The 18,477-nt window shown below is 53.1% G+C and overlaps 2 protein-coding genes across 3 annotated transcripts; one reads left to right on the top strand and one right to left on the bottom strand.

Moving 5' to 3' along the window:
• The first annotated feature begins 332 nt into the window (after nucleotides 1-332).
• On the top strand, nucleotides 333-7,169 carry Trnp1 (TMF1-regulated nuclear protein 1). 2 transcript variants are annotated; one of them, NM_001402229.1, is made up of 3 exons: nucleotides 348-1,269; nucleotides 5,398-5,434; nucleotides 6,400-7,167. In NM_001402229.1, the coding sequence occupies exon 1, from the start codon at nucleotides 437-439 to the stop codon at nucleotides 1,112-1,114; it is 678 nt and encodes a 225-aa protein (NP_001389158.1). In that variant the 5' UTR covers nucleotides 348-436; the 3' UTR covers nucleotides 1,115-1,269; nucleotides 5,398-5,434; nucleotides 6,400-7,167. The 2 variants fall into 2 exon arrangements, with proteins under 2 accessions (XP_001069068.5, NP_001389158.1); XM_001069068.8 differs by lacking the exon at nucleotides 5,398-5,434 and having other exon boundaries at nucleotides 333-1,269; nucleotides 6,400-7,169.
• Nucleotides 7,170-10,932: 3,763 nt separating this feature from the next.
• Nucleotides 10,933-18,243, bottom strand: Tent5b (terminal nucleotidyltransferase 5B). Its single transcript, NM_001107907.2, is given in 2 exon segments — nucleotides 10,933-12,228; nucleotides 17,826-18,243. Coding segments are annotated over 2 exon segments (1,284 nt in total). The 5' UTR covers nucleotides 18,090-18,243; the 3' UTR covers nucleotides 10,933-11,208.
• Nucleotides 18,244-18,477: the final 234 nt, after the last annotated feature.

The raw sequence follows: 18,477 nt of genomic DNA, 5'->3' as shown, positions 1-18,477 counted from the left end.
AGGGTGGGCTTTTACTGTCCCTCTGGCCCGGCAGGGGAGCAGAGGTGACCCCCAGCCGAAACCCTCTTCTGGGTGGAAACTGAAATCTATGAATTTTAAGCATTACCATCGAAGTTTACTGAGGTGACTCCAGGCGAGGAAAGTGACCCTCACTTATCCACCCAAAATTTGGGGTGATGCCCAAATAGGGCCAATCTGGGAGACGGACAGGGAACTTGAAGTACTTTGGGACACGGTCCCTGGCGGGAGGCAGGGCAGATTCAGGGCACGCAAGTCTCGGATTGGCTGTGCTGCCATCGCTCCGCCCCGTGTGCTATAAGATGCTGGGCGGCGCGTGCGGCCTGGGTGTGGGCTCTGCGGCCGCCTCTCACTAGTCTCGTGCCCAGCATCTCTCCTCCCCACGCACCGACAGCCCTGGGTCGCCGCGGGGCGGGGGATGCCGGGCTGCCGCATCAGCGCCTGCGGCCCAGGGGCCCAGGAGGGGACCGCAGAACCAGGGTCGCCCCCGCCGCCACCCCGGGAGCCCCTGCCGTCCCTCCAGCCCCCTTCCTCATCGCCGACCTCGACTCCGACCTCCACTCAGTCACCGCAGTTACCCGAAGCGGCCGAGACACCCGTGGAGGGGCAGGAGCTGCAGCGCTGGCGCCAGGGTGCTAGTGGGGGGTCTGGGGGCGCGAGCCCGGCGGGGATCGGGGGCGCAGGCGCGGCGGCAGGGGCAGGGGGCCGCGCGCTGGAGCTGGCCGAAGCCCGGCGGCGACTGCTGGAAGTGGAGGGCCGCCGGCGCCTAGTGTCGGAGCTGGAGAGCCGGGTGCTGCAGCTGCACCGAGTCTTTTTGGCTGCCGAGCTGCGCCTGGCGCATCGCGCCGAGAGCCTGAGCCGCTTGAGTGGCGGCGTGGCCCAGGCCGAGCTCTACCTGGCAGCGCACGGGTCGCGTCTCAAGAAGGGTGCGCGCCGCGGTCGCCGGGGTCGTCCCCCTGCGCTGCTGGCGTCCGCCCTCGGCCTGGGGAGCTGCGTGCCCTGGGGCGCAGGGCGGCTGCGGCGCGGCCAGGGCCCGGAGCCCGACTCGCCCTTCCGCCGCAGCCCGCCCCGCGGCCCCGCCTCCCCCCAGCGCTGACCTCAGTACCCCGGACCCCTGGCCTCCCAAGACAGGCGGTCTCCAGGTGCGGGAGGACGGACGCACGGACGGATGCAGGTGCTGGCTAGATGGACGGCGTCATCTACGCGGAGGAGACAGCGGGGGTCCATGGGGGTCCTGAAAGTGACACTAAGGTGCGGTGTTGTTGACTGGTGCTTTCTGGGTACAACGTGTCTGTGTCAGGGGTGCAGGATACGGGGTCTCCCATGTCTGGGCATCTGAGGGTCCCTAACAGAGCTGTCTACCCCCCCCCCCGTGGCTTCTTTCATAGCGGGTTAGATGGCAGTGCCGAGTCCCCTTATAGAGTTGAACTAATGAGGGGTGCTCCGCTTCCGAGGGGATTTGGTGGCAAACTTTAACCAGCTGGAGCTTGCTGTAATATTGCAACATCTGCTTCCTCACCTGTGCTTGTGTGGGCTCTCCTGGGTCCCCTGGGACTGTAAAAACCCTGCCCTCAAAGTTTCTGGTCTCTACATAGCCAAGCTCCATCCCTTTCCAGGAGAAGAAGAAAGTCCCAGGAGGAGGAGGAGGAGGTGGAGGGCTGGCTCAGGGCTGTATGACTAGATTCTCCTCCTCTGAGTCTGTGACTCCCATTGGAGGAGACAGAAACCCAGAGGGGATGAAGATTTGTTCCCTCATACTTAGGCCTCTCTGCTTCTAGGGGACAGTGTTTCCCATAGCCCTAATCACGTTGTTACCTGTTTACAACCTGACTGAGATATTCAGGATGAGGTGTTTGTCACCTGCTCAGCTAACAGCCCTCCCCAAAGCATCTCTAAGATGGCTCTGCCAGGAATGGAGCCAGGTGACACTCTTTAACAGCCCCAAGGGAGCAGGCATGGCATCAACTTCAGAAAGGGGGGCCTTAAAGGGCCAGACCGGAAATGCCACCTGCTTCTTCCTGACCAGATGCTCTTCAGGCCCCGTTCCTCTGTCCCGACTCAGCTGTGAGTGACCTGGCTGCAGCCTCACTCATCAGTGGAAAGGGGATATAACCACTTCTGAGGAGGGCTGTGGGGAAGCTAAAACAGGGCATGGGATTCTTTTTCCCACTGTAAGTCATGGTAGGATATTTTACTCATTTAAATCACACCTAGAGATGGCCTCGGTCTCTGCTTAGGAGACAGGAGCTAATTTAAAGTCCTTGTTTTACAGATTGGAAAAGAGATTTCTCAAGGTCACATGCCAGGAGAGATGTGGGGAGGGTGAAGGAGAAGAGAGGGGAGGGGAGCCTGCTTCTAGGCTTCTGGGTTGTATTTTCTGACCTCTGGACCCTGTCTACAGTGATCTAGAACAATACTGTCCCCTCTCTGAATCAGCTTCCTTATGTCTCTGAATACTGTTGCCCTTCCTGTCAAGCTTGAGAAGGGAGAAAGGAGGAGAATGTCAGAGTCACACGGATGCTGTCATCCTGCGAGTGAGGTATATTGTTGTGATAGACAAGAGTCCTCAGATGAACCTGTGTCCCCACAGACCTCCACATGTCACTTACTGTTGGAGTCTCAGGAGACCTTCCTAAAGCCTTCTTACTTGGAAATCTCAGAACTTCTGAGAAAGCCCTAGCCCAGGGGTAGTGGGAACTCTGGCATAGTCTGACCTCCGCAGAGAAGGACTGAGTGAAGTCTCTCATGTTATTCTGGAGCTCTGAGAGCCAGAGAACCCAGGACTTCCTGGAGGTGACAGCTGGAGTTCTGGCTGGAGTGAACTGGGCTGCCTCCAGGACCACTGGCTTCTGGTTTACAGAGATGAGGCCTTTGATCTGAAGGAGCTTTTAGCTAATGGCAGAGAGTGCTTTCTGTCGTCACAGTTAGTACTTTCTCGGGGATTTATTATAGTCAGCTTCAACCTGATTTAGAGGTGGCGTGGGTGGACACGTGGAGAGTTAGGGATGATACCTGCTGGAGACGGGAGGGTGGGTAGGTGGGGGTACAGGCAGCTCTGGCCCCTCCCTCTCCTTGCAGATGCCATGATGCTCCCTCACCCAAAAAAAATCTGAGCCGGGAAACACAGCTCAGTGACTTGAACTTCAGGCCACCAACCTTAACCAGCTAACCCTGCCTGGCCCTCCTAGAATACTGTGTAGAGTTCCAGGTCTGTTCCATTCTCTCCTAACTAGAAGACACGGATCACCACTTACTCCAGGGGTTTCAGAGGAAACATGCAACAGAGGGTCTTTGCTTTTAAGGGCTTGCCTTCCAGATCTCTTCCCGGTAGGTCCCCGGGTATCACCATCCCAGTAGACCTATTTGGGGTTCTGATTAAATTTTAATTTTTTTTTGAGACAGGCTAGCCTTAACTTCCATATATAGCTGAGAATGACCTTGACCTTTAAAAAAACATTCATTATTTGTATGCATATACCAGTGTGTGTGTGTGTGTGTGTGTGTGTGTGTGTGCCGTTCTCTTTTCCACCAAAGGAGTCCTGAGCTCAAGTGGTCAGACCTGGCAGCAAGTGGGACCTTTACCCTGAACCACCCGTCTGGTCCCAACCGTGAACTACTGATATCTTACCTTTACCTCCAAAGCCATGGGGGTTTAGGTGCACACCCCACCATGCTGTGCTTACATAGTGTTAGTGTTGGAACCAGGGCCTGGTGCATTCTGGGAAAGCACTCTACCAACTGAGCCACATCCCCAACCTCTGGAAATTATGTTGTAGCATTTGACTGACATTTCTTTACCCCTGAACAGAAAAACTCTTCCCACGTCACTTCTTGAATTTGTTTTTTAAAAAGGGCTTCACTGTGTTGCTTTGGCTGAAAACTCTCTTCATGGCCCCTGTAGCCTGTAGATGGGACAAGGTTAGGGACCCTTGGGTTCTGAGCATTGAGATGCACACTATATCAACGATGTCAACCAGGGAACCCAGTTAAGATGTAGGAGAGGAACTTTGCTCTTGGCTGGGCCGACTAGCTTAGCAGTGCCACCAGAGGGCAGTGTGGAGCTGCTTTGTGACAGTTGGGGGCGGGTCCTGGAACAGGTTCTGCTCCCCAGTGGCCCAGGCCTCTAGTCATCCTAGTCTGTGGTTCTAGGGCTTTCAATGGCTTTGAGTCTGCAGAATAACCTGGAGGTGGTGGCTCAGGCCTTTAATCCCGGCACTCAAGAGGCAGAGGCAAAGGCAGCTGGATCTCAAGGCCAACTGAGTCTACAGAATGAGCTCCAGGATAGCCAAGGCTACATGGAGAAACGTCTGAAAACCAAACCAAACCAATCAACCAGTCAGCAGAAGAAGGGGTGGTGGCGGTTCCCCAGGCCCATTGATAAAGGAGTGATTTCAGTGCTAGGATCCAGAACTGTATCCATCACCCCTGGGTGGGAAACTCTAGGAGAGGCACAGGAGAGAACCTGGTGGGAAAGACTTGCTTGGTGAACAAGGCAGTTCTCTATTCACAGATTTGTTCCACTGATGACAGCAACAGGTCCTGCCACCACCTAATGACCAAGGTGGCTCCTAGAGATTAGGCTGAAGCGACTGGCCCAGGCTAAGGTGTTCCAGACTTTCAGTGGGCAGTGTCCTGAGCGCTCTGATGTCACTCCAGGAGCCAGGAGGAAGTAGTTAGGATGGCTGGGAAATCCCTAGCCTAATTCTTCTCCCATTATTCCCTGATTACACCCTGGCCAGTCGTGATGAGGAAAGAAAGCCCTTAGTTCTGAGCTCCAGACTAACTATTTCCCTTACACCAGGCCGCATGCTAGGCATTCTACACCTGTTTTCTGTTCACATTTTCTCAAACACTCAAAGCGAGGCTCTGATCCCCTCCAGGTCTGCCGAGATGTAGAAGATGTAGAACCTGGACTTCTTTACCTGTAGTCCAGTGGGTTAATGGCAGTGCTGTTTGGGGGAGTTTCTGGTTCTCACTTTTAAGGGGTCAGGTCCTGAGAATGGAGGTATGGGATGCTGGAGGGGTGGCAAAGTGTACCTTGTGCCTTCCTCCCCTCCCCCCAGGGCTAGGCACACCCTTGCCAGTTTGTCTGGGCTCTGGGGTTGAGTCAAGTTGACTCTGCATACTTGGCTTATGGCAAGGGTGGGCCGAAGGTGTTCTCGGGGCTTCATGTGGGGCTGAGGCTCGCCTCTGGCTGTCACCCCTCCCTGAAGCCCTGGGCAGGAATGTTTGCTGCCAAGGGAAGGAGGAGCTTGGGATTAAAGGTATGTACCACCACCACCTGACCTTTTTAAAAAGAAGAAAGAAAGAAGGTAAGAAGGAAAGAAAGTAAAGAAAGGCTTTATTTTAATTTTAAATAATGTGTTTGTATGTGTGCAGGTGCCCTTGGAGGACAGAAGTGTTGGAGCCCCCAGAGGTGGGTTACAGGTTTTTGTAGGCTGTTTGGTATGGATTCTAGGGACCGAATTTCAGTTCTTTACAAGAGTGGCACATGCTCCCAACTCCCCAGCCCTTGAATTTTGAGGGTAGCCAGGACACTAGAAAGGGTTGAACTTCTCAGTATAAGGAATCCTACTGAGTCAGGCTGGGGTAGCACATTCCTCTAATCCCAGCATTCAGGAGCCAGAAGCAGGTGGATGTCTGAGCTTAAGGCCAGCCTGGTCTAAGAGCCAGTTCTAGGACAGCTAGGGCTACACAGAGAAACCCTAAAAATCAAACAAACCATAAGTGAATGAATGAATGAATGAATGAATGAATGAAAAAAGAAGTGGTCCTATCAAGAAAGAAGTTGTCCTACTGAGTGCCACATACCTGGGCTCTGTGAATGATGGGACTCTGCCTAGGATGGGAGAGAGTGCCAAAGACAGCAGCATCAGACAGTGCAAAGCCTTGGTTTCGTTAGAGGAACAGTTCTCAACCTGTGGGTTCCCGCCCTTTGGGGGGGGTCACATATCAGATATTTACGTTATGATTCATAATGGTAGCAAAGCTAGTTTTGAAGTAGCCACAAAAATAATTTTATGCTGTGTTGGAGGGGTCACCATATTAAAGGGGCACAGCATGAGGAGGGCTGAGAAACTGCTCTGAAGCATCACCATATCAGGGATCCCTGCAACAGCCTGGGAGTTCCACAAGGGGAGAGGTGGGGGAGGGGCAGGCTCTTCATTACGGGAACATTCCATTCCGGCTGCTCAGACCGGTGGGGATCCCAGCCAAGGACAAAGACCCAAGGGAACCTCTGCTTCTCTGAGCCCCTTTCCATAGCAAACCCTCTTGCCCTGCCTCCCCGTCATGGGCCTTGTCAAAGACATGTGGAAGTTTTGGGTGGGGCAGGGCAACCTCTGGAAAAGATAATTAAGGCTCTTGGCATTATTCTTCCAGCTCCTCAGGCCTCCACTCTATGGGTCTGGACTGACTTCTGCATTCCGCGCCTTCTCTGGATACCCCGCCTCCAGGAAGACTTCCAGGACTGACTGTACCCAATCTCAGCGCCCTCCTCTCAGGAGCCCTTACAGTGGCAAGAGACTGGGTCCTGGGAACTTGCTACACTCCGAATTGCTTTCCATACACTGTATTTGACTTTGCTTATACAGAGACCCGAGATGCTCTCAGATTAGCTGAGACTGCAGCCAACATTGCTAGTGTGACCAAGAGGAGAATTTCCTCTTAAAGATAGACTCGTTCTTAAACAAGCCACAGTGTAGCTGAAGTCCGCATCATCACAAGTCACAGTGTAACCGGAGTCCCCATCATCAAGTCACAGTGTAGCTGAGGTCCCCAGGATCCCTTCTCTGACCTGCAGCTCGAGAAGGCCTCTTTGAGGCAAATCACTGCTGTAGGACACCCCCATTTCTCCTTACCCACTGTCCTTGCCCTCCCCCTGTGAGTGAGGACATGACTGTAGCTTCTTGCAGACAATCGGCTGCTGCCTCCTAGGGGGACCCTTTTCTCAGGATGAGGTGGTGGCAACATCAAACTTCCAAAGTCGAGTTACACGCACAAAGGACATCCACTTCTCCGTGTATCCTGATAGAGGGAAGGAGGCACATTTACTCACACACCGCCCGGAACATAGGCTTCTGTAAAGTGGCTGTTTATCTACTCAGTTCCCAACCATATACGCGCAGGAAGAATAAAGCTAAATAACGAGAGGCTGAGACGTGTGGTTCCGAGGGTCACGTTGCCGGCGTCCTTGCTGCCTTTCCTCTGGGTGTCTCTTTCAGTTGACCGCTTCTACTGGGGCTTCTGTTTAGGTTGGGAGTCTGGGCCTGTTGACTGACTCACAGACTGGTTTTTCCCTTAATTTGGTTCAGAGCTGACCCTTGGGAAGTTTCTCTGTCACCAAGGGTGTGATGGATGGAGAAGCTCAGAGACAGAAATGCACAGGGAGGCTGGGATACTGTGGCAGTAGATGGCAACAGCTTGTAGCATAGGGTTGTAGGTGACTGTCCTTTGGGGTCTCCTCAGGAGTCTGCATTGAAATTGGGAAGAAAATTTTTAAGGGACTCTTTTTTTTTTTTTTTAAGATTTATTCATTTATTATATATAAGTACACTGTAGCTGTCCTCAGACACACCAGAAGAGGGCATCAGATCCCATTATAGATGGTTGTGAGACACCATGTGGTTGCTGGGAATTGAACTTAGGACCTCTGGAAGAACAGTCAGTGCTCTTTTTTTTTTTTTTTTTTTTTTTTTCCGGAGCTGGGGACCGAACCCAGGGCCTTGAGGTTCCTAGGCAAGCGCTCTACCACTGAGCTAAATCCCCAACCCCCAGTCAGTGCTCTTAACCACGGAGCCATCTCTCCAGCCCCCTTTAAGGGACTCTTAAGGTGTGGGATTTACCTAAGGAACCAATAAAGGGGAATCAGGCCTGGTGGCACATGGCCGTCATCCCAGCACTCGGGAGGCTGAGGCAGGAAGATGGGGGCAGTTTAGGCTAGCTTGGCCTACATAGGGAGACACTGTGTACTGGAGATATAAGTTCAGTAATGGGTGTTTGCCTAGGATGTGGAAAGTCATGGGCTCCAGAGAGAGCTCAGGGAAACAGTCCACCAGAATGGACGTTCCCCACTGTTGGGCCCATGGGGAGGCAAGTGTTAAAGGGTTCCTGCCATTGCTTGAGGGGTGTGAACCAGCCTGGGAGGGAAGGAGCAAGGAGAGAAACATGCTGTCCTTTCAGGCTCCTGTTGGGGCCTCTCATTGTTAAAAAACAACAGGAAACTGGGGAACAAGGGAGCCATTGATGTTATCCAGCAGTCTTCCCAGGGCCCTGAGCCCAAGAAGGGTGAACGGTATCTCAAGAAGGGTGAAAGGTATCTCAAGAAGGGTGGACGGTATCTCGAGAAGGGTGGACGGTATCTGGAAAGGCCAGCACACTGTGCACCTGCCTTCCTCCAGCCCACATCCCTGTGGCTTTGGCCCTCTGGTTTGCAGATTGGTAGGAAGGGATAGGTGGGTTGTGGCTCATGCCACCCTTGGAAGGTAAAGGACAGAGCTCAACCCTCTCACCTGTCATCCTGTGGCTGACTCCAAACTCCTGATGTCTATACATATCGCAGCATTGAAGGTGGCACCCCGGATGATCCACAAGAGCAGTGTCCTGCACAGAGTGGTTTTCTCACACCCAGAAACAATGCACCACACCCACGGGCTGACAGGTGTGTTGTTGCCACAACAGGCCCCAGACAGTCACCCCAAGCCATGACTACTGGCACAGATACATCAGAAAATGTCTTGGCACGTTACCACTTCTGCCAGTCATACAGCAAATAGCCAGAGCAAGCCCTCCCACAAGCACAGGAGACAGACTGTCACCTTCATCACTGGGGCATTACAGTGTAGGGCTGGAGTGCAGCATCTGGAGTTCGAACCCCTTTGACTGCTTTGGCCTCTGCTTTTGTCTATAAAAATTGAAACTTAATGCTGTTCTCTGTAGCTGTTACAGAGGCGAAACACGAAATCATATTCGCACTGACCGAAGCGTGGCATCTGGCTGTTGGTGTTAACTTCTGCCACTCGCCCCACTCCCTCACATCCACACACGTGTGTGCACCAGCTCCAGAGAGTACCTACACCCACACGTGCTGGCCATACACCCTTGGGCACACGTGCCCTCCTTCAGACATGCCTGCCAGGGCACGTGTACATTCACGGACAAGTTCCCTTGGCCCAGAACACTTTCTCCGGCCAGCCACATGGCTCGTGTCCCAGGACCTTTAAATCTTTGTTCAGTTGAATGCCATCTTTCAAGGAGGGACACCTTGTTAAGTCCCTTGCTGCATACCTTTTTTAACGAATTGCTGCCCTTCTAGGACTGCATTGTTGATCTACCTTTTAGGGCGTAACTGTCACAAGGGGAGGGACCCTAGAGCCCAGAATTATAGGCTCAGACAGGGAATACACATAAAGATCAGGACTTCTGTGTTTATTTCCTGAACCAAGCACATCCAGGTGAACCCTCAGCCCAACTCACTGAGCCTGCTGTGTTACAATGTCTCCGGCTCACGTGGTCACGTGGCCAAATCAGGAAGTCGGATAAATTCTGAGGCAGCCATTCCAATCGCCTTTCCAGTCATTTGGAGCTACCAGCAGGAGGAACTGAGGCACCTAGCCAGACCCACAGAGCAGGTGAGGTTGCCCTCTGATGACCAAGGCCTCCTTTGCTGTTTTATTTTTTCCTCCATCCTGACTGGACCCATCAAAGTCACCACTTCAGAGGAGATTAATGAGACTGAATGTGTTTAAGGCTTTGCAACCCCCAGATCAAAGAGACAGGGTAAACAGTGGGCAGCGTCCAGAGATGAGTGGCCAATGCCCTAAGGGAACATCTCCCCAAAAGCTGCACTCCTAAGACCAGTTAGCTGGCCCCGTCTGGCTTCAGAAAGATCCTGCCCTTCTCCAAGGAACCAGTCTACAATAAAACAGAACATGCCCGAGTCTACTTGCTAGAGAGACCCTACCAAGGCTATGGAGGACCCTCCAAGTCCTCCGGTCTCAGCATTCATTCCAGATTCACCCTGCTCGCTTCCTGGGGAGGTAAAATGGGCAGACCTTCTCGGCAGAGGCCACGTTTTGGGTCTCTAGGACTCCAGGGAGAGAATCTGGGGAGATGAATATTTATTCCCTTTAACAAGAGGTCTAGTCTTTTGAGGCAACATGGAGACCAACCGTGTTCTAAGCTCATAGTTGCCAAGCTGTGGACAGTAGAGACACTCCAAGGCCACTCCTTGGCCCCTCCCACAATACAAGTCAAAGTCAGTCCAGGGAGGGAATACCAGCCTTATGTCAAAGAGATCCTTTCCCCCAGGAGAAAGATAACAGTTATGTTCAGTGTAGACATTTTTATTGGTGAGAAGAGTGCAAAATAGCAAAAAATCCAGAGGAGTGAGGAAAGGATGGGGTATGCCTCCTTCCGGACGTGTGCCCGTCCTATTACCAAGCAAGTGGGGAGGGAGTGGTCGGTTTAACAGTGACACTTTTGAACCCAGCAGCCTCCAACCATAGTGCCCGGACAGTAGGGCTCCTGGGAGGCACGGGGGAAGAGAGATGGGTGACGCACTGGGAGGTGTATGGGTCGAATCCTACTCTGGTTGTTTGGAAATCAGTCCGCTGTATACCTTGGCCCTCAGGAAATCCTCACAGCTTAGGGCAAGGACACAGGTTTCAAGAGATTGAACTCCCATCCCTCCAAACACCCAAGGAGCTGTCTTGAGCCTCAGTTTGCCTCTTCCTAAAGATCAGCGAGGTTGGACCACCAGGCTCTGTGGGGTCCCAGCAGGACCCCAACTGAATAGTCCTGTCACATGATAGATACATTGTGGCCACTATAGGAGCATCTGGATGCCTGTGAGCTGACCCTTCTAGGCCATTGAAATCAACCCAAAGGTGCTATTGAGGCTACCGTAAAGCTTACTTTTTTTTTTTTCTCAAGGCAAGTATCCTCTGTGTCCCCACAGTTATGCAGGTCCAAGAGTGTAGTGTGATGACCAAGGGGACCTTCTGTCAAGAACCCTGACTTGGCTTTAAGTCCACAGGGGCCTAGTGCAGGAAAATCTGGTCTGTTCGAAGGCCCAACCCTATAGTGCCGGGCCAGCTGGCACAGGTGGCCTGTGTCTGGTTCCATCCTCAACACATACCTGATGACCCCACCCCACCCAGGAAGCTCGTTCCCTTCTGGCCAGGATCAGAGTCAGTTGCAAGGCAGCCAGGTAGGATAGGAGTGAGCGCGGGGCAGCAGAGGCTGCATGGGGGTCACATAGTAATTAACGGTGGCTGGTACAACCCCATCTGAGCCAGGACGTCGCCAGGCCAGGGCAGCCATGGCAGCAGGGCCCTGCTCCGCTAGTGCCTGGAGGGCTAGCATGGTAATAAGGTCCAGGGTCTGGCGGCGCTCGTGGCTCATGAGGCACACTGTGCTCTCGTTGACCACCCGGTGCAGTGTCACAAGGCAAGCATACCGGCGGGCTGCTTCTGCTCCGCCGAAGTGGGCCTCCAGGTAGCGCTCCAGAATGCGCCTCTGTTCCACCGGGTCCGGAAAGTCGATGAAGAAACGGGAACACATATATCTCTGTAGGGCGCGAACATCAGTGCTGGGCCTTGGCCGGAAACCCCGTACCAGGAGGTGGCAGTATTTGAGGAGGCCGCCACCTCGGATCTCCTCGGGGCTGCGTGTGGCAATGACGCGGTGCTGCAGGTGCTCCAAGGCCTCCGCAAAGTCCCCATACAGGCTCTCACCAGTCACCGTAGGGTGGAAGGCCTCCGACATTGGTGTGGATGAGCACTGGCCAAAGAGGAGCAGCGAGTCCAGGATGATCTGAAAGGAATCGATGCTGAATTCGAACTGGCGCCTCACGGAGTCCACGAACTTGAGTTCCACATTCTTGCCGCTCTTGTTGGACAGTGAGATGAGGCTCCAGCGGTCCAGGTCTGTGCACACTTTCACCAGTTTCTGCACATAGGCCTCCTTGAGTGTCAGCGGCGTTATCTTGGCCCGGCTCACTCCCGCAGGCAGGAAGTCCAGCAGGCAAGCCAGGACCACAGCCTTGGTCAGCTGGAAGGATGCCTCACTCTGCAGGTCCATCTGGAACACCAGGTCCAGGTCCTTGTAGCCTAGGCCACTCTCCGGGTGCAGCACGTGGCTCGCAGCTGAGCCGTGCAAGCGCACGCTATGGACATGCAGTCCCTGTTCTTCCAAGCTACTGCGAACTACCTGCAGGGGAGGAGAAACGGGTCAGGCGCCTGGGCCCCTCAGGTCTGCACCAACAACCTCCGGGATTAATCATCTTACCATCCATCACGGTTGACTAGCTTCTGCAGCTCTGTGAACTCTTTTAACTTACGAAGCCTCGATTTGCCAATCTGGAGAAGGGCCCAGTTGAAAGGACTGACTCAGAGAAGCAATAAAAATAACAAAAGCAAGCAGAGAACTTACTAAGCACTTTACATTAAAATACAGCCTCACTTAATCTCCCTAATAACCCTCTGAGGCAAGGTTTAGTCCTGCTTCACCGGTTGGGAAGTAGAAGCACAGAGAAGCTTGAGAGCTGTCCAAAGTCACACAGCTAGTAAATAGAGCCTAGGTCTTCCCACTGTGCTACCTGACCTTCCTGACAGTGCACGTTACATACCTGGTATCATGAGAGGCACTGAGTGTAACCAACTTGGGGGTTGGGGGGGAGGCTGCTTAGCAACCTACATGCCTGCACATATTAACGCCCACCATAATCCATTTTGAGGACCACTATTCCAGTCAGCAGACAGAAGATCCGAGGCACAGAGGTGTAAAGAGATAGGTTCAAGGCCATAGAGTCTTCAGGCTAAGACCCAGATCCCAAGTTGGTTAGATTTTGCAAGTCCACATATGTTCTTTTCAACTTTTAAATTTTTGAGGTGTTTGAGACAGGGTTTCTCTGTATAGCTCTTGGCTGACTTGGAACTTGCTCTGTAGACCAGGTTGGCCCCAAACTCAAGAGTGCCGGGATTAATGGTGTCCCATGATTATAGATTTTAAAAATTTTCAAGTTTTAAAAGATTTACTTTTGGGGTTGGGGATTTAGCTCAATGGTAGAGCACTTGCCTAGCAAGCGCAAGGCCCTGGGTTCGGTCCCCAGCTCTGAATAAAAGAAAGAAAAAAAATTTATTTTATTTTATGTGTATGTGTGCTTTGCTTGCATAGGTACATGTGTGTCACCCATGGAAGCTACAAGAGGTCTTCAGATCTCTTGGAACAGGAATTACAGGCAGTTATGGGATGTTAGGTAGGTGCTGGGAATAGCTAGTCCTCTGCAAGAGCAGCCAGTGCTCCCAACTGTTGAGCCTTCTCTCCAGGCCCGGGTCTTTCTTTTGACTAACACGCATGCACGCACGCACCCAGCCCACTCCAAGGAACCAGGGAAGCAAAATACTACGTGAACTTTCCAGATGAGAAGACTCAGACTCTAAGCTGTAATCCCCAGCCACTTAGAAGGCTGAGGCAGAAGCATCTGGGGACTCCGCCTGGAGCCCCAGGGCTGATGGCATGGGAACAGGATGGGGACACCTGTAAGTCTTGGGGAACTTGGTTCTTAGCTAGAGCCCTGGGCAGTGGCAGCCGTGGGAGAGGAGTGGAGCTGCGGTGAATACAGACATTAGGTCTCTCGGCAACCCCAAGCCCTTCACACACAGTCCTGAAAGTGACCAGGCAGCATTCTTGTTCTTAGTGACTCTGCCACTCCACCTCACTGCCAAGTCAGCGCCAACTCTGGGGCAGGCTGTTCTCCTGCCTCCCAGGGAATTAACTGCAAAGAATGCATCTAAATGCTGAGGTGGCAAGCTATGGTGGGGCAATCCGAGGCGGGCGGCTCCCTTCAGGAAGACTTCCGGAAGGAGTTGTCATGGTAATTGGGGTGGGAAGGAAAGGACTGGTCATCGGAACATTCAGCACAGGGGTGGGAAAGGGAGGAGTACCGTGGTTAGGTATTTAGTAAGCACCAGATGCAGGACCTCAGCAGAATCTACAGTGGGTGAAAGGACTGGGGTGTGGCTGGGCTGCAGGGTACAGGCTCAACACATGTAGAGCCTTGGACTCCATTCCCAGCACCAAAACCTAACAGACCAATGAGAACCTACAGGGTTGGTCTTCATGATCCCCGTGTTATAGATGGGGCAGCTCAGATTCACAGACATGAAGACACATCTGTAAGATCAAAACCAGGTATGGCTGACTCCAAGCCCGTCCTTCTATTTTACTGCTGAGTGAGGACCGAACCTAGAGGTCGTGTACGCTAAACTTACTCTCTACAGTGTCCCCCCCACCCCCACCCCGCTTCCTCCCCGGGATAGCCTACCCTCTCACTTATGCTCAACCCCAGGCTTCAGAAGCAGCAGACTGTATCCACTTGTACTTTATTCCTCCTGCCCTTTCAAAACTTCGGGTGGGCATGGTGGAGAATGTCTGAAATCCTAACACTTGAGAGAGGCTGAGGCAGGGGGATTACTAAGAGTTGGATACCAACCTTGGATATTATAGCAAAACTGCGTGTCAAAATTAAACCAATTTCTCCATGCCTGTCATCTATCTGTTTGCCTTTAATTTAAAAAAAAAAAAATTGAGACAGAGTCTCAGTAGTCCAAGTTGGCCTCAAAATAGTTGAGATCGACTTTGAACGTCCAACCCACCCACCTCCATCTTCTAAGGGATGGATTGCAGGGGCAACACTACATATCTTTTTTTTTTTTTCCTAAAGTGAGAATGAACTTGAAATCACCGAGTCCAGAGCAGTTAGTGGTGGGAATGTGGGGGCTGGGAAGTTACCACAGCTATCAGATGGACCTGTTGTGGCACACCTTGGCAACTGTCCCCAGGCTGAGAGAAGTGCAGACCATACCCCTCCCCCAGTCCCAGGTGAGCTGACTGGGCCTTAGTGTCAACTCCTGTTCCCCAGCTGATGCTCACCCCGGGGCATGGCTTCGGGCCTGGTAAGCAGGTAGCAATCCCCTCATTAAATCCCCTGCGTCAGGGCCATGGGGCCAGCTGTGTCACCCATCCATTGGCTGCTGTCTTGTTCCCAGGTATGACTATAGCCAGATACTGCCACACCCAAGGACTGCAGGGCTCCCAAATCAGACTTTCCAGCCACGGAGGGGGCTGTGACTGTAGCCTTCTTCCTCAGGTGCTGAGGCACCCAATTCCCCAAACTGTTCTGTCCAGGGTTTCTGCTGAGATCTTAGGAAGACTGAAGACTTTGCAAAGCTTGCAAGAGCAAGCTCTCTGGCTGCTGCTGGAGAGATCAGATTGTTCAGTTCAATTCTCTAGGCCCAAAGAAAGAAAGCAAATGACTCGTTCAAGGTCACAAAGTCAGCAAGTGGCTGAGTTGAACTAGGACCTGGTCTCTAGGGCGATAGCAGAGGGGCCTCCTTTAAGAAAGTGGGTCCCGGGGGTTGGGGATTTAGCTCAGTGGTAGAGCTAAGGCCCTGGGTTCAGTCCCCAGCTCCAAAAAAAAAAAAAAAAAAGAAAGTGGGTCCCCCAGGCACAAGCAAGGATCTGTTTTCCTAGCTGCTCAGACTGTTGCGGTAGGGAAAACTTTGGTGGGCTCAGAAGCAGAAGGCTTCCATTCTTGAACCTGGAGACAATTTAACACTAGTGAGAAGTCCTAGCAGGCTCCTCCCTCTCCCCCCAACGTCTCCCTCCTCCCTCGTGCAGCCCCTCACATCCCAACAGCTTTAAGAGCTATTAGCTGGGGTTGGGGATTTAGCTCAGTGGTAGAGCGCTTGCCTAGGAAGCGCAAGGCCCTGGGTTCGGTCCCCAGCTCCGAAAAAAAGAAAAAGGAAGAAAAAGAAGAGAGAAAAAAAAAAAGAGCTATTAGCTGTGGATTCCCACCAGGAGACAGACTCACTGCATAGGCAGGTGAAGGCGTGTAGTCCCTTGGGAGTCTGGAACCAGAAAGGATTCTGCAGAGTAGTCAAACACCATCCACTGAACAGATGGGGCCACTAAGCCCAATAGAAGGAATAAACAATGAACCCAGTAGCCCGGAGGCCTCTGCCACCTCTCCACTCCACAGCTAACAGCTCCCCTTCTGGGATGAGAAGTTCAGGAGGACCAATGCCATGAAATTGACTCCCACTGACTCAACCCCCAACATGACTGGGAGACAGAGGTCGAAACCCAGTCACGTTCAAGCTCCCAGCGTCAGTTTAGATACTTTTCCCTATAGAGAGGCCTAATCATGCCAAGCACCCCGAGTGAGCACCCCCTTTCCTTCTCTTCGTGCCTGGGATTATGGTATTTCCTCAGGAGAGAAGCCAGCATAAGGGTAGCAACACACCCGTAATCCCAGCTACTGAGGAAGCTGGGGCAGGAGGATCATTTGAGTTTGAGGGGAGCCCAGGCAAAACATAGGACCCCATCTCAAAACAAAACAAAACAAAAAACAAAACAGGCCAAAGCCATTTACTAATAACCCAGGCAACGTCAGGAGAGCATGGAATGCCTTAGCCATCCCGACTGGGACAGCCAGTGAGTCAGCCCAGGAGAATCCGTCCCCACCCCCTCCACCTCATTCCTTGTTCCTAGGGAGGGCACTGTCGGCTATAGCTATAGCTATAGCGGGGTGACGGGGAAAGCAATTGGGGGGGGAAGGCTATAGCAAAAGGGGGTGTGTGTGATGCGTCCAGCTTTACCTGGCTTGTGTGTAAAGACAGTGGTTGGCAGTAACACACAGGAACTAGCATTAGTTAACTTTTCTGATTTTCACTATCCAGGGACTCCAGGACTAGATGTTGAGCTTGGGAACCTGGGGAGGGGTGGGAAACCGTACCATCTGCTCCTGGAGGGCTCCAGGATTCCCTGAGCTTGACCTCCATCTCACTGGATAGCCTTAGGTAGCTCATCCTCCCACTCAGTTAGAATGGGGGGTGGGGTAAGAACAGACATCCTGGGGGTTGGGGATTTAGCTCAGTGGTAGAGCACTTGCCTAGCAAGTGCAAGGCCCTGGGTTCGGTCCCCAGCTCCGAATAAAAGAAAAGAAGAAGAAGAAGAAGAAGAAGAAGAAGAAGAAGAAGAAGAAGAAGAAGAAGAAGAAGAAGAAGAAGAAGAAGAAGAAGAAGAAGAAAAGAACAGACATCTTCTGGTATTTCAGAATACCATAGGGCTCTGGCTCTACACGGAAAGAGTTAAGTTAAGAGTTAACCCTTGCAGGGTTAGGTAAAAAGAAGAGGTGGCGTTTGATGCAAGGGGCAGCTGACAGAATCTGATCCTCAGGAGGGAGATGGTGCTTTGGGGTCTGAACCTTGGACCCGCCTTCCTTTCCAGCCTTACAGGAGGAGGAACACCTAAAATGGAAATTTGATGCTATCTTCAAAGGGGTGAGGTCTCCAGCCTGGCCACAACACGTGGGAGGCAGGGAGATTTCCCCAAGGACTTCTGAACTGTTTCACCTAGCCAAGATTTCTTGAGCCAAGGGCTGTGGGGACACAAGGGCAGAGTGCCCCTAGAACCCTACTAAGGATGTGGAGTAGAAGAAGAAAAGCTATTTTGGAATCAAGTATATACACTCTTCATTGGGGGCTGCCAGGGCGATGCCCCATTCTAGTGCCTCCTTCATCTCCTTCCCACCTCCCAGCCAGGGTCTTGGTGAGTGGTTCCCAAGGGAATAAGGAGTTCCCAGAACGGCTGACAGGCAAGCTCAGCAGGGTGCAGGAAGAGCCGAACTGGTAGCCCGGGTTCCAGTTCCTTAGTTTCCCTAGCTGCCAGGCCAATCGCAGAGTTCAGGTGCCTTGCAGCAGAGCACCACCCCCCAGCCCCGACCCTGTCACGGTCCCCCTCACCTGTACAATCTGCTGGGGTTGCACGCTCAGCGTGGGGAAGTTGCCTCGCCCGTGAATGGGGATGGGCTCTTTGAGCAGCGCGTCCAGCCGCTTCACCTGTGGCCAGCTCAGTCGGCTCTGGTGCCGTCCCAGAGAGGCCGAGGAGGCCTCCAGGTCCGGGCCGCCGCCGGCCGCCCCAGCCGTGGCCACTGCCGAGGCTGCACCGGTCCCCACCTGCGCAGCTGGCTGCTCCAGGCTCTCATCTCCACTCTCCGACGGCATCATTCACCCGGCCCCGGTGCCTCGACGGCAGAGACCCGGGAATGGTGAAGGCGAGGAGGGCAGGGAGAGTGGCTGTGCACGGGCCAAGGCGGGGTGCGGGGACCCGGCGGCGGCGAGGCAAACCCAGGGAACAACTCCGACCGCAGGGAGGACTAACAGATCTTAGAGCCAGGCGGATCGGGCCCAGCTGACACTTATAGGCCGCGGGCCGCACGCCCATTGGTCGGCACAGCTGTCACACAGCAGGATGCCCGCCTCTCATCCCTCCCCCTACCATTGGCCAACGGAGTTTTGCAAGGGAATCGCTTGCTCTCTGATTGGCCGAAAGGCACGCCCCTTCTCCGCCCCTTCTCTTCGGACCGAATTCCCTCTTTTGGGCTTGCGATTGGCT

Source organism: Rattus norvegicus, chromosome 5 (genome assembly GCF_036323735.1).
Source record: "Rattus norvegicus strain BN/NHsdMcwi chromosome 5, GRCr8, whole genome shotgun sequence".
Taxonomy (NCBI): domain Eukaryota; kingdom Metazoa; phylum Chordata; class Mammalia; order Rodentia; family Muridae; genus Rattus; species Rattus norvegicus.
This window is presented reverse-complemented; position numbering and strand designations above follow the sequence as displayed.